Genomic DNA, 16,161 nt, shown 5'->3' with positions numbered 1-16,161 from the left:
CCTGACCCCCCACAACCCTCTCCATTCTAAAAGTCTGCAGTGCAAAGGTCAATAATCTACGTTGGTTTGGAATTCTGTTTTACGTCTCATCAAGATCTTTACAGACCTCCCTCCCCTCCTTCTCTAGACACTGTAGACTGGACCAGACATTATTCTGACCTGTTTTCTAAGTCTCATCAAGATCTTTACAAACCTCCCTCCCCTCCTTCTCTAGACACTGTAGACTGGACCAGACATTATTCTGACCTGTTTTCTAAGTCTCATCAAGATATTTACAGACCTCCCTCCCCTCCTCCTTCTCTAGACACTGTAGACTGGACCAGACATTATTCTGACCTGTTTTCTAAGTCTCATCAAGATATTTACAGACCTCCCTCCCCTCCTTCTCTAGACACTGTAGACTGGACCAGACATTATTCTGACCTGTTTTCCCCATGATCACCATGATCCATGGTCACTCACCACGGTACAGTGGACAGTAGACCTGGTCTGGTTCTACACATAGACGGTGATGGTGAATCATGTCAGATTGTGGAGAAGCCAACTTGATGAGTTTCTCCTGACCCAGCCCAACAACCCTATCAGTGCCCTCTGACCTTTCCCCTCTCGTTCCATTCTCTTCTGCAACACTGAGTGAGCTTCCCTGACTTCTTTCAAATTCTGTCTCAGTCTCTCCATTTCTCCATCCTTCTCCTCCATATGTCTATCCTTCTCCTCCATATGTCTATTCTTCTCCTCCATATGTTTATCCTTCTCGTTCATCTGTCTATTCTTCTCCTCGATCTGTCTATTCTTCTCCTTCATCTGTCTATTCTTCTCCTCCATCTGTCTGCTGAACTCCCTCTGCATCTTTGTCTGTGAGATCATGATGTTCCTCTGTAACTCAGGTAGGACTATCTTCATCAGGTTTCTCTCTGCTTCAACTCTGGCCTCTCCTTCATAGTTCTCCATCATCTCTATCTCCTGTCTGTGTCTCTCCTCCATCTCCCTCCTCTCATTCTCTGTCTTATCTCTAAATATCTCCATCTTTCTCTCCATCTCCTCCCTCCTATCAGACTCCCTCTTCAGCTCCCTCTCCAGCTGTCTTTTCTTCTCCTCATCCCTCTCTTCTTTCACCTGTCTCTCCAGTTCACTGGTTCTTTCACTGAGTGTTCTGATATCTCCCTCATGTTCCTGGATCACTCCCTCTATCTTTATCAGAGAGTCCTGGAACTCCTTCTGAAGCCTCTCTCTCAAGTCTCTCTCCTCCCTCTGTTTCCTCTCTACTCTCTCTCTCTGGATATTTCCCTCTATCTCTCTAACCTGGTCCTCTGCCTCCTGGTAGGTCTGACTGCTGTAGAAGCTCTCTCTGTTTCCTGCCACCATCTCCTCTACCTGATCCAGCAGCTCTGATACCTGAGTGCCATGGGCCCTGTCCTTAATGTTGAGGACGTGGTACCTGCTCCCACTTTTCTCTACAAGCTGCTGGAGGTCCTGACTTCCTGCTTGGAGAAACTCCTCAATGCTCTGCTCTTTCAGGCCATCCTCATGGGTGAATAGAATCACAGTGTGTTCCCAACAACTCTCCCCAAACACCTCCTCTATTCTCTCCAGCACCCCTCTCTCCTCCCCCTTAGAGGGCTCCACTGGTATGACCAGGAGGAAGGCGTGGGGTCCCGGGGCAGACAGACGGACACAGAGCCCCTCATCCTGTCTCATCTCCTCCAGAGAGAGTCCAGGACAGAACCAGTCTGGAGTGTCCACCAGCACCAGCCGTCTCCCACACACGTCCCCCTCTCTCCTCTTACTCCTCTGGGTCACTGCAGAGGGGCTGGCCTGGGCCCCAAACTCCTCTCTGCCCAGGATGGTGTTTCCTGCTGCACTCCTCCCAGCCCCAGTCCTCCCCAGCAGCACCAGTCTCAGCTCAGACACACTGGGAGACACTGGGGAGTCTGGACTGCTGCTCTCTCCTCCCACTGCAACACAACACACAGCACTGATCAACACACTGACTCTCTGGAGGATGTACAACAGAGTCAAATATAATATAATCTACATCCATAACTCACTATCTGGAGGATGTACAACAGAGTCAAATATAATATAATCTACATCCATAACTCACTATCTGGAGGATGTACAACAGAGTCAAATATAATATAATCTACATCCATAACTCACTATCTGGAGGATGTACAACAGAGTCAAATATAATATAATCTACATCCATAACTCACTATCTGGAGGATGTACAACAGTGTCAAATATAATATAATCTACATCCATAACTCACTAGATGGAGGAATTAACTCCATGCTGTGTCTCCTCCTCAGTGGAAGTGTGGGGTCTGTATCTGAGGTCTCTCCTCCCACTGTAACACAACATAGAGAACTGGTCAACATACTGACTCATCAGAGACACATTTAAAACATAGTATAAACAAACTACAAATACATTACACATCACAGTGAAATATAGATTATTGGAGAAAATAGAGAATATCAAGATTGATGACAGTTTGAGACAACATGTGTAACTCACTAAGTGAAGGATGGTCCACTATAGACTAGAAACAGTAGGAGACAACAGGACAATATTGATAACTCACTAAGTGAAGGATGGTCCACTATAGACTAGAAACAGTAGGAGACAACAGTACAATATTGATAACTCACTAAGTGAAGGATGGTCCACTATAGACTAGAAACAGTAGGAGACAACAGGACAATATTGATAACTCACTAAGTGAAGGATGGTCCACTATAGATTAGAAACAGTAGGAGACAACAGGACAATATTGATAACTCACTAAGTGAAGGATGGTCCACTATAGACTAGAAACAGTAGGAGACAACAGGACAATATTGATAACTCACTAAGTGAAGGATGGTCCACTATAGACTAGAAACAGTAGGAGACAACAGGACAATATTGATAACTCACTAAGTGAAGGATGGTCCACTATAGACTAGAAACAGTAGGAGACAACAGTACAATATTGATAACTCACTAAGTGAAGGATGGTCCACTATAGACTAGAAACAGTAGGAGACAACAGGACAATATTGATAACTCACTAAGTGAAGGATGGTCCACTATAGACTAGAAACAGTAGGAGACAACAGTACAATATTGATAACTCACTAAGTGAAGGATGGTCCACTATAGACTAGAAACAGTAGGAGACAACAGGACAATATTGATAACTCACTAAGTGAAGGATGGTCCACTATAGATTAGAAACAGTAGGAGACAACAGGACAATATTGATAACTCACTAAGTGAAGGATGGTCCACTATAGACTAGAAACAGTAGGAGACAACAGGACAATATTGATAACTCACTAAGTGAAGGATGGTCCACTATAGACTAGAAACAGTAGGAGACAACAGGACAATATTGATAACTCACTAAGTGAAGGATGGTCCACTATAGACTAGAAACAGTAGGAGACAACAGTACAATATTGATAACTCACTAAGTGAAGGATGGTCCACTATAGACTAGAAACAGTAGGAGACAACAGGACAATATTGATAACTCACTAAGTGAAGGATGGTCCACTATAGACTAGAAACAGTAGGAGACAACAGGACAATAGTGATAACTCACTAAGTGAAGGATGGTCCACTATAGACTAGAAACAGTAGGAGACAACAGGACAATATTGATAACTCACTAAGTGAAGGATGGTCCACTATAGACTAGAAACAGTAGGAGACAACAGGACAATATTGATAACTCACTAAGTGAAGGATGGTCCACTATAGACTAGAAACAGTAGGAGACAACAGGACAATATTGATAACTCACTAAGTGAAGGATGGTTCACTATAGACTAGAAACAGTAGGAGACAACAGGACAATATTGATAACTCACTAAGTGAAGGATGGTCCACTATAGACTAGAAACAGTAGGAGACAACAGGACAATAGTGATAACTCACGAAGTGAAGGATGGTCCACTATAGACTAGAAACAGTAGGAGACAACAGGACAATATTGATAACTCACTAAGTGAAGGATGGTCCACTATAGACTAGAAACAGTAGGAGACAACAGGACAATATTGATAACTCACTAAGTGAAGGATGGTCCACTATAGACTAGAAACAGTAGGAGACAACAGGACAATATTGATAACTCACTAAGTGAAGGATGGTCCACTATAGACTAGAAACAGTAGGAGACAACAGGACAATAGTGATAACTCACTAAGTGAAGGATGGTCCACTATAGACTAGAAACAGTAGGAGACAACAGGACAATATTGATAACTCACTAAGTGAAGGATGGTCCACTATAGACTAGAAACAGTAGGAGACAACAGGACAATATTGATAACTCACTAAGTGAAGGATGGTCCACTATAGACTAGAAACAGTAGGAGACAACAGGACAATAGTGATAACTCACTAAGTGAAGGATGGTCCACTATAGACTAGAAACAGTAGGAGACAACAGGACAATAGTGATAACTCACGAAGTGAAGGATGGTCCACTATAGACTAGAAACAGTAGGAGACAACAGGACAATAGTGATAACTCACTAAGTGAAGGATGGTCCACTATAGACTAGAAACAGTAGGAGACAACAGGACAATATTGATAACTCACTAAGTGAAGGATGGTCCACTATAGACTAGAAACAGTAGGAGACAACAGGACAATATTGACATCTCACTAAGTGAAGGATGGTCCACTATAGACTAGAAACAGTAGGAGACAACAGGACAATAGTGATAACTCACTGTCTGGAGGATCATCCTTGCTGTGTCTCCTCCTGACTGGGAGTATGGAACCTGTATCTGACGTCTCTCCATGTTCTAAAATAATAGAACAACCATTTAGAATGGGAACATTTATCTCAGTGACACATGAAGGCACATAGACCTACTGAAGGGGAGTTCTGGGTTTCTTTTGAAATGTTAAGTATCACATATCTCACTCACCAGTCATCTGGGCTGAGATCTCTCTTCTCAGTCTCTCTACCTCAGTCTTCACATCACATATCTGTTGAGCTGAAATAACAAAGGAGGACTAGGATCTGAATTCTGTGTTAAAGACTTTAGACAGAAATATGATGCAGAGGGAAAGTATGAAGTGATGTAAAACAATATTCACAACTCAGTGGAGAGTCGACAATAACCTGAGAATTGAGGAAAGTACAGAAGACTAAATGTATTAATGGTGTGAATAATCTTACCCAGTTCAGCATTTTCATTGTTGACATCCTCCACCTGTTTGTCTCTTGCCTTTAACTGCTTCTCTCTCTCCTCTAGTAGGTTATCTTTCTCTTCTACTTCCTGCCTCCTCTCTTTTAGTTCATTTTCTTTTCCCTCCAGTAGTTTGTCTCTCTCTTCCAGTAGTTTGTCCTTCTCTCCCAGTCTGTGGTTGCTGTCCTCTAGTTGAAGGTCTTTTTCCTTTAGTTGATTGTCTTTCTCTTCCAGTTGGTTTTCTTTCTCTTCTAATAGTTTCTCCCTCTGTCCCATTATCTGGTTCTTCTCCTCCAGGAGTCTCTCTTTCTCTCTCACTTCCTGGGTCATATCATCCAGTTGTGTGTCTTTCTCCTCTAGTTGTTTCATCATCTCCTGTCTTAATTTCCTTTTTAATTCTTCTTCCATCTTCAACTCTGAGAGCAATTAACATATTTAATTGGTTGTTTGAATAAGTAATGTATTAATTCATTCAATAGTATGCCTATAAAGACATTATCATTTGATGGAGGTGGTACAATTATTAGTAATTATTTCCTCCAGTCAACAGTTATCTGAGCTGAACCAATCATCAACTGGTCTATTGACTATTTGATACATTACAAATGAATTAGTCTGAAACACTGAATGACATCACTCATGTTCCCTGATTCAATCCTCTCTCCTCCAGACTCTCTCATACTTACCAAGCTCACCAGCTGATGCCTCCCTCTTCAGCTTGTCCTCCTGGGTCTCATGTTGTAAATACCGTGATCCTGAGGCTATGGTGTAAAACAGAGAGGTGAGTTCTGTGTGGTAGACTACATCACTATATACAGAACAAACAGGACCAATCAGATTTCTCCTGTCACTCAAGCCTCCCTCATGTAGGGACCGTGGGCACCAATGAGATCTGGTTAACTTCATAAATAATGTTGTTTTGTGTTACGGGATTTTTGTGTTTAATGACTAAAATATGTATACATTTGACTTAGAATTATAACTCATAAATGTTGAGTGTAATATGTTCCTTATTAGAAAGAATGGAGTTATCTTCAGACAGGCTGGAATGCTGTGTTCCTTACAGGACATTCTGTCTCTACCCAGGGAGGGGAAAGACCTTGAGTTGGTTGTAGATAGTTGAACAGGTGGCAGACAGTAATGAGAACTCAAACTGTATTGCCATTGTATCCGAGAGGAGGTTGGACATTAAAACCTATGACATCATCTTTATTATATAACCTGATGTAAAATGTATTATGATCAGTACTCTCGAGAATAAAAGCTATAGATTGATTGATTTTAAGACTGGTATCTGTCCATTTTATGCAAATAATGATCTTACAAATTCTTATTTATGGGCAGAGTGTTTTAATTGAATTGGTTAATAAACAGGAATCAAAATTCCTTTAACAATTTGGTCCTTCGAGTCGGATCTCAAAATCTGCCTCTGTCGTTCCAAGAAACTGCTGAAAACCATGCACGGGCGGATCCAGGATCCGTAAGACAAAGACCTGACCTCTGAATTGATTTATTTATTTCTTTATTTCAGGCCAGTGGTGAACTGGTACACGACAGAGGTGGTGACGAGATCCAATGAACATTGCTTTTCCCAGTCAGCGACAAGGTCAGTAGCCTATATTCTCGATTCTGGGGGGAATGATTTAAGTTATCCTTGATTTAATGTTCTAAAATGTTTAGAATTTATCAATAATAGGACCTTTGCTATTCCAAACAGATCCAAGGGGTTTTGTATGACCAATTTACAGGTATCGATAATGGGGCAGGTCTGAAATTGACCTGAGGTAAGGTGCACTACCGTTAAATAAAAATAACTTAATAGATCCGGGTGCCTTAGGGGCCAGAGGGGTTATTAAGATGAGATACTAGGACAGGTGTTGACAGGTGCAGTCGTGTTGTGCAAATAGGACAGCCATTAAATTGTAAAAAAAAAAAAAAATGATAATAGGTTTGGTTTGTCGATAGTTCAAGAGTCAAGTTGAACAGATTCATATATATATAGATAAAGATGCAATATCTCACCTTGAAGAGCCACGAACCAGCAGAGAGTCAGGGAGTCCAACAGGTAGTGTGGCTTGAAAGGCATCTTGAGTCTGTGTTGGCTGTGGTCGGCTGGTGTCTACTGAAACTGAATGATGTTGTCTCTGGGTTTATATTGCTGCAAAAAAGGAAGTGTGGGGGAATCCCTCGTCTTCACGCAAAATGATGATCAGACTTTTGGAGTTTATAAAAATGTCTATATATATTCACTATTTTAACTTTATCCTTAATTTCTAGCCTAGTTATTCATTCTAAATTAAACATGCCATATTGAGAATCTGTCTTGTTACAATTGTAAAGAGGATTTTAATGATAATATAATCAAATAATACTTCAGCAATCTAGTCAAAACATGGTAAATGCTGAGTAGAACAAGTAGAAATTCAGTGGTTAAGATTGGATAGCGTTTAAAAACGGAATTTCTCGTAGACATACAGACAGGTCCATAATTATTGGCCTTGATAAAGATTAACAATAAAATGTATGAAATCAATTATACAAACACTGTTGTATGCAAAAAAATAATGGCCACTGAGCCTTTTTCTACAATGTTTTATAGGATCTTCTTTTATGCCTGTTACATTAGGTTATGAGAATGAAGAACACATCGGGAGGGATCTCAGACCTGCTACGTTAGGTTATGAGAATGAACAACACATCGGGAGGGATCTTAGACCTGCTACGTTAGATTATGAGAATGAAGAACACATCAGGAGGGATCTTAGACCTGCTACATTAGGTTATGAGAATGAAGAATTAATACAGTAGTATTATTACCCGGTCGTATCTTTTCCCTATCAGAATCACTCTGCCACACATTTATCAAGGCGGATAGCTTCATATATCACTTGTGTTCTTTTCCCTATCAGAATCACTCTGCCACACATTTATCAAGGCTGATAGCTTCATATCACTTGTGTTTAATTTAGATTCATTTCACTTGATCGGGTGCAAGGAACCCAGAATAAGGAACTGAAAATTCCAACAAGCATTAGGAAGCCAGACAATGTTTTTTTCTATTAGCAGACTGATGGAAAGAGCTCTCTATTGGCAGTGGACTGCCCGGTGAAGATCACATCTAATTTTACATTGTGGTCATTTATCAGACGCTCTTATCCAGAGCGACTTACATATAAGGCTTGTTCCCATTGGCAGTTTGAAATGACTCAAATCCACATTTTTTGCATATCCGATTCTAATCTGTTATTTTTCCTGCAGTCTGAACAGCAAAAAGCACATGGAATTGGACATTTCAAGTCACATTTCAAACCACCTTCATCGGTGGTTTTAAGTCAGATACAAATCTGATTCCTGGCCATGAGACTTGTGTCTGAAAGGTCAAATCTGATTTATTTGCCCTCAAGTGGTTTTTAGGCTGTTGTTTAGCATGTCTTGTTGCTTCATAGCTAGTCTGTTGACAGTTTGACAAGAACATGAGAGAGCTAACTAGCTTGTTAGTTGTTTACAAACAAATGAGTGAATGTGGTAGAAAAGTAAACAGCTAGCTAGTTGACTGTTTTGGCTAGCTAGTTGACTGTTGTGGCTAGCTAGTTGACTGTTGTGGCTAGCTAGCTGACTGCTGTGGCTAGCTAGTTGACTGTTGTGGCTAGCTAGCTGACTGTTGTGGCTAGCTAGTTGACTGTTGTGGCTAGCTAGTTGACTGTTGTGGCTAGCTAGCTGACTGCTGTGGCTAGCTAGTTGACTGTTGTGGCTAGCTAGCTGACTGCTGTGGCCAGCTAGTTGACTGTTGTGGCTAGCTAGTTGACTGTTGTGGCTAGCTAGTTGACTGCTGTGGCTAGCTAGTTGACTGTTGTGGCTAGCTAGTTGACTGCTGTGGCTAGCTAGTTGACTGTTGTGGCTAGCTAGTTGACTGTTGTGGCTAGCTAGCTGACTGCTGTGGCTAGCTAGCTGACTGCTGTGGCTAGCTAGTTGACTGTTGTGGCTAGCTAGTTGACTGTTGTGGCTAGCTAGCTGATTGCTGTGGCTAGCTAGCTGACTGCTGTGGCTAGCTAGTTGACTGTTGTGGCTAGCTAGTTGACTGCTGTGGCTAGCTAGTTGACTGGTGTGGCTAGCTAGTTGACTGCTGTGGCTAGCTAGTTGACTGTTGTGGCTAGCTAGTTGACTGTTGTGGCTAGCTAGCTGACTGCTGTGGCTAGCTAGCTGACTGCTGTGGCTAGCTAGTTGACTGTTGTGGCTAGCTAGCTGACTGCTGTGGCTAGCTAGTTGACTGTTGTGGCTAGCTAGCTGACTGTTGTGGCTAGCTAGTTGACTGCTGTGGCTAGCTAGTTGACTAGCTAGTTGACTGCTGTGGCTAGCTAGTTGACTGCTGTGGCTAGCTAGTTGACTGTTGTGGCTAGCTAGTTGACTGCCGTGCCTAGCTAGTTGACTGCTGTGGCTAGCTAGTTGACTGTTGTGGCTAGCTAGTTGACTGTTGTGGCTAGCTAGTTGACTGTTGTGGCTAGCTAGCTGACTGCTGTGGCTAGCTAGTTGACTGTTGTGGCTAGCTAGTTGACTGTTGTGGCTAGCTAGTTGACTGTTGTGGCTAGCTAGCTGACTGCTGTGGCTAGCTAGTTGACTAGTTGACTAGCTAGCTGACTGATGTGGCTAGCTAGCTGACTGCTGTGGCTAGTTGACTGTTGTGGCTAGCTAGCTGACTGCTGTGGCTAGCTAGTTGACTAGTTGACTAGCTAGCTGATGGATGTGGCTAGCTAGCTGACTGCTGTGGCTAGTTGACTAGCTAGCTGACTGAAGTGGCTAGCTAGCTGACTGCTGTGGCTAGCTAGTTGACTGCTGTGGCTAGCTAGCTGACTGCTGTGGCTGAAAAATAATTTGTTTTGAAAGTTGGATCAACTTATCCTTTGAGGCTTTAAAGGTGTTCTTACACTATGATTTTGAACATTCAAAGTATGTGGGAAACATCCCTGGCAGGCATTGTTGTCACCTTAGCTTGCTACATAACTTCTGAATGATAGGAAGCAGGAGCACCAATCAGCCTACACCACTGCACATACACCCATTGTTACTATGACAACTAGCCATGTCATCAAATGAATGCTGTCTGAACACACCCACCGTTACTATGACAACTAGCCATGTCATCAAATTAATACTGTCTGAACACACACCCATCGTTACTATGACAACTAGCTATGTCAACAAATGAATGCTGTCTGAATACAAACCCATCGTTACTATGACAATTAGCCATGTCATCAAATGAATGCCGTCTGAACACACACCCATCGTTACTATGACAACTAGCCATGTCATCAAATGAATGCTGTCTGAACACATACTAATCCAATGAGGTCACTTGTAACTTGCTGTTTGGACAGTGAGAAAATTCCAAAACGGATTTGAAAAACATAACTGATTTGAGCATTAAGGCCTGCAGTGCTTTCAAAAAAGCAGAATTAGTGGCAGGAAGAAAAAAACTCTGAATTAATTAGTCTCCTTGGAATTCCCATTCATCAAAAATAGCAAGATGTTTCAAATTTCGTAAGACTTGTTTGTGGTAAGCATGTATCTCTTCTTATTATCATCTAATAACAATCCTTTTATATTTTAATTTAACCTTTATTTAACCAGGTAGACCAGTTGAGAACAAGTTCTCATTTACAACTGCGACCTGGCCAAGATGAAACAAAGCAGTTCGACAAAAACATCAACACAGAGTTACACAATAAACAAACATACAGTCAATAACACAATAGTACAGTCATGGGTAGAATAACATGGGCTGAATAACATGGGTTTGAATAACATGGGTAGAATAACATGGGTTGAATAACATGGGTAGAATAACATGGGTTGAATAACATGGGTTGAATAACATGGGTAGAATAACATGAGTTGAATAACATGGGTAGAATAACATGGGTAGAATACAATGGGTTGAATAACATGAGTAGAATAACATGGGTAGAATAACATGGGTAGAATAACATGGGTTGAATAACATGGGTAGAATAACATGGGTTGAATAACATGGGTAGAATAACATGGGTTGAATAACATGGGTTGAATAACATGGGTAGAATAACATGGGTTGAATAACATGGGTAGAATAACATGGGTAGAAAAACATGGGTTGAATAACATGGGTAGAATAACATGGGTATAATAACATGGGTTGAATAACATGGGTAGAATAACATGGGTTGAATAACATGGGTAGAATAACATGGGTAGAATAACATGGGTAGAAAAACATGGGTAGAATAACATGGGTTGAATAACATGGGTAGAATAACATGGGTTGAATAACATGGGTTGAATAACATGGGTAGAATAACATGGGTTGAATAACATGGGTAGAATAACATGGGTAGAAAAACATGGGTTGAATAACATGGGTAGAATAACATGGGTAGAATAACATGGGTTGAATAACATGGGTAGAATAACATGGGTTGAATAACATGGGTAGAATAACATGGGTTGAATAACATGGGTTGAATAACATGGGTAGAATAACATGGGTTGAATAACATGGGTAGAATAACATGGGTTGAATAACATGGGTTGAATAACATGGGTAGAATAACATGGGTTGAATAACATGGGTAGAATAACATGGGTTGAATAACATGGGTAGAATAACATGGGTTGAATAACATGGGTAGAATAACATGGGTTGAATAACATGGGTAGAATAACATGGGTAGAAAAACATTTGGATCAAGTCTGAGTGCTTGTGCAAACAGCACTAACTGTTATATAGACATTATAACACTGTTATATAGACATTATAACACTGTTATATAGACCTCATAACACGGTTATATAGACATTATAACACTGTTATATAGACATTAGAACACTGTTATATAGACATTAGAACACTGTTATATAGACATTATAACACTGTAATATAGACATTATAACACTGTTATATAGACATTATAACACTGTTATATAGACATTATAACACTGTTATATAGACATTATAACACTGTTATATAGACATTATAACACTAACTGTTATATAGACCTCATAACACTAACTGTTATATAGACCTCATAACACTAACTGTTATATAGACCTCATAACACTGTTATATAGACATTATAACACTGTTATATAGACATTATAACACTGTTATATAGACATTATGACACTGTTATATAGACCTCATGACACTGTTATATAGCCATTATAACACTGTTATATAGACATTATAACACTGTTATATAGACAATATAACACTGTTATATAGACATTATAACACTGTTATATACACATTATAACACTGTTATATAGACATTATAACACTGTTATATACACATTATAACACTGTTATATAGACATTATAACACTGTTATATAGACATTATAACACTGTTATATAGACATCATAACACGGTTATATAGACATTATAACACGGTTATATAGACATTAGAACACTGTTATATAGACATTATAACACTGTTATATAGACATTATACCACTGTTATATAGACATCATAACACTGTTATATAGACATTATAACACTGTTATATAGACATTAGAACACTAACTGTTATATAGACATTATAACACTGTTATATAGACATTATAACACTAACTGTGAGAATCACACTGTTTCATTCAGTGGAAACTATTGCAGCTCATACTGTAACTATCAGGCATGTTGGTCCCAGTAGTTTCCATTGGAAATGATGAGTGTGAACCTAACCTCATCTGTTTCATACGGTTGGCTGCTGCCGGCTCCCACACTAAAGGACTGTTAGCAGACGCTCTTATCCAGAGAGACTTACAGTTTAGTGTGTTCATCTGAAGATAGCTAGGTGGGACAAGTTAGACATACCGGAACCAACAAGTTCACCGCACTTTGACATTTATACGTTGGCGTGCTTCTGCCTGGTTTGTTAGGCCTATATAGTTACAGCTTAGTCATTTAGCAGACATTTTTATCCAGAGGGACTTACAGGAGCAGATTAGGGTGAAGTGCTTTGCTCAGTGGCATATCGAAAGATTTTTCACCTAGTCTTCTCGGGGAATCGAACCAGAGACCTTTAACACTCACTGGCCTAACACTCTTACCCGCTAGGCCGCCCATAGTGACAAGAGGAAGTTCATAGTAGAAATGATGTGTGTGTTGAATTGCTGCAGACCAGAGGCAGCAGGCCTTTTCAGTTAACCTACTAATATCACTATCCTGGGCACTGCCTCTGTTTGATGAGTTGAGCAAAACACATTTTTTTTGTTGTGACCATCAGTATGACTTTGAAACCAAACTGAAGTGCATTTTTGTGGTGTGGTATTAGTGATGGTGAGGCTCATCTGTGGTGTCAATTCCCGGTTCAAGAGGCGACCGGGCACAAGATGGCGCCAGCGAGCAAGATGAAACATCATTGCACTAGCAAACACTTGAGTGGAGAGAGAAGAACTGTGGTAAATCGAGCAGAGGATGGTGCCGCAAGGGCAGGCCAGCGTGGTGCGCGCAAATTAAACTTGAGAGATTTTGAGTGTGACTTTTAGCGATTGTTCATATTTTGTGGTAGCCAGGCTCAGCAAGAGAAGATTGTGAAAATGGAAAAGCTTAATGGATTAAAAAATTAAAAGCCATGTCCCTGTTGTTTATGCTAGGTTGAGGGGAGTCATCACTGGTGTCCCTATATCTATGTCCACAGATGATATTAAAGAACATGTGAAGGGAGGCAGAGTGACTGAGGCCAAAAGGTTGATCAGCAGGAAAGAGGGTCGAAGAAGTGAAAGCCTATCAGTGCTGCTGAGGTTTGAGAAGGTTTTTCCTGGAAAAGTACAGATAGGATTCCTTAATTTCAATGTTAGAGAATTTGTCCCATATGCACTGCAGTGTTTTAAATGCCAAATAATGGGACATGTAGCTGCTAAGTGTAAAGGAAATAAAATATATGTGTGGAGGGGAACATAATTACGATGAATGTGGAAGCAATGTGGAGGACAAGTGCTGTAATTGTGTGTGTGATGCATCTGATGTATCGTATGTCGATGCTGTAAAACAGATTGGTGGAATTGCAGTGTGGACTGATGGAGCTTCCATGGCTGCTCCTGTAGTAAAGGGCCTACTGTCAGACTGATGGACTCATATGATTGAGTGTAGTCTGGCCCAGGAGTGTGAAGGTGAACGGAAAGGCTCTGGAGCAACGAACCGCCCTTGCTGTCTCTGCCTGGCCGGTTCCCCTCTCTCCACTGGGATTCTCTGCCTCAAACCCTATTAGAGGGGCTGAGTCACTGGCTTACTGGTGCTCTTTCATGCCGTCCCTAGGAGGGGTGCGTCACTTGAGTGGGTTGAGTTACTGACGTGATCTTCCTGTCTGGGTTGGCGCCCCCCCCTTGGTTTGTGCTGTGGTGGAGATCTTTGTGGGCTATACTCGGCCTTGTCTCAGGATTGTAAGTTGGTGGTTGAAGATATCCCTCTAGTGGTGTGGGGGCTGTGCTTTGGCAAAGTGGGTGGGTTTATATCCTTCCTGTTTGGCCCTGTCCGGGGGTATCATCGGACGGGGCCACAGTGTCTCCTGACCCCTCCTGTTTCAGCCTACAGTATTTATGCTGCAGTAGTTTATGTGTCGGGGGGCTAGGGTCAGTTGGTATATACCTGGAGTACTTCTCCTATCTTATCCAGTGTCCTGTGTGAATTTAAGTATGCTCTCTCTAATTCTCTCTTTCTCTCTCTCGGAGAACCTGAGCCCTAGGACCATACGTCACGGCAAACCGGGCATGATGACTCCTTGCTGTCCCCAGTCCACCTGGCCTTGCTGCTGTTCCAGTTTCAACTGTTCTGCCTGCGGTTATGGAACCCCTACCTGTTCAACTCTTAATGATCGGCTATGAAAAGCCAACTGACTTTTATTCCTGATTATTATTTGACCATGCTTGTCATTTATGAACATTTTGAAAATCTTGGCTCTCTCTAATTCTCTCCTTCTCTCTCTCTTTCTCTCTCTCGGAGGACCTGAGCCCTAGGACCATACGTCAGGACTACCGGGCATGATGACTCCTTGCTGTCCCCAGTCCACCTGGCCTTGCTGCTATTCCAGTTTCAACTGTTCTGCCTGCGGTTATGGAACCCCTACCTGTCCCAGGCCTGCTGTTTTCAACTCTTAATGATCGGCTAAGAAAAGCCAACTGAAAATTATTCATGATTATTATTTGACCATGCTTGTCACTTATGAACATTTTGAACATCTTGGCATAGTTCTGTTATAATCTCCACCCAGCACAGCCAGAAGAGGACTGGCCACCCCTCATAGCCTGGTTCCTCTCTAGGTTTCTTCCTAGGTTTTGGCCTTTCTAGGGAGTTTTTCCTAGCCACCGTGCTTCTACACCTGCATTGCTTGCTGTTTGGGGTTTTAGGCTGGGTGTCTGTACAGCACTTCGAGATATTAGCTGATGTACGAAGGGCTATATAAAATAAACTTGATTGATTGATTGATTGATGGAGCTTCCATGGCTGCTCCTGTAGTAAGAGGGCCTACTGTCAGACTGATGGAGCTTCCATGGCTGCTCCTGTAGTAAGAGGGCCTACTGTCAGACTGATGGAGCTTCCATGGCTGCTCCTGTAGTAAGAGGGCCTACTGTCAGACTGATGGAGCTTCCATGGCTGCTCCTGTAGTAAGAGGGCCTACTGTCAGACTGATGGAGCTTCCATGGCTGCTCCTGTAGTAAGTGAACCTACTGTCAGACTGATGGAGCTTCCATGGCTGCTCCTGTAGTAAGAGGACCTACTGTCAGACTGATGGAGCTTCCATGGCCTCTCCTGTAGTAAGAGGACCTACTGTCAGACTGATGGAGCCTCCATGGCTGCTCCTGTAGTAAGTGAACCTACCGTCAGACTGATGGAGCTTCCATGGCTGCTCCTGTAGTAAGTGAACCTACTGTCAGACTGATGGAGCTTCCATGGCTGCTCCTGTAGTAAGAGAACCTACTGTCAGACTGA

The 16,161-nt window shown here is 41.7% G+C and overlaps 1 protein-coding gene across 1 annotated transcript; it reads right to left on the bottom strand.

Moving 5' to 3' along the window:
- Positions 1–342: 342 nt before the first annotated feature.
- Positions 343–5,578, bottom strand: LOC120037599 (trichohyalin-like). Its single transcript, XM_038983593.1, has 5 exons — positions 5,187–5,578; positions 4,933–5,001; positions 4,732–4,806; positions 2,273–2,350; positions 343–1,955 (listed from the first exon to the last, which is right to left on the bottom strand). The coding sequence occupies exons 1-5, from the start codon at positions 5,566–5,568 to the stop codon at positions 520–522; spliced, it is 2,040 nt and encodes a 679-aa protein (XP_038839521.1). The 5' UTR covers positions 5,569–5,578; the 3' UTR covers positions 343–519.
- Between the last annotated feature and the right edge of the window lie 10,583 nt (positions 5,579–16,161).

The sequence above is a fragment of the Salvelinus namaycush genome, unplaced genomic scaffold (assembly GCF_016432855.1).
Source record: "Salvelinus namaycush isolate Seneca unplaced genomic scaffold, SaNama_1.0 Scaffold177, whole genome shotgun sequence".
Taxonomy (NCBI): Eukaryota; Metazoa; Chordata; class Actinopteri; order Salmoniformes; family Salmonidae; genus Salvelinus; species Salvelinus namaycush.
The sequence above is the reverse complement of the archived record's forward strand: the minus strand, read 5'-3'. Positions and strand labels throughout refer to the sequence as shown.

What these genes read in the sequence shown, in the direction of transcription:
- LOC120037599 (XM_038983593.1), bottom strand. Translation starts at nt 5,568, where the DNA reads ATGATGAAACAACTAGAGGAGAAAGACACACAACTGGATGATATGACC. An exon ending in GATCTCAGCCCAGATGACTG is followed by an intron (nt 4,807 to 4,932) that starts GTGAGTGAGATA and finishes CTATTATTTTAG; the next exon opens with AACATGGAGAGACGTCAGAT. An exon ending in CAAGGATGATCCTCCAGACA is followed by an intron (nt 2,351 to 4,731) that starts GTGAGTTATCAC and finishes GTTGTGTTACAG; the next exon opens with TGGGAGGAGAGACCTCAGAT.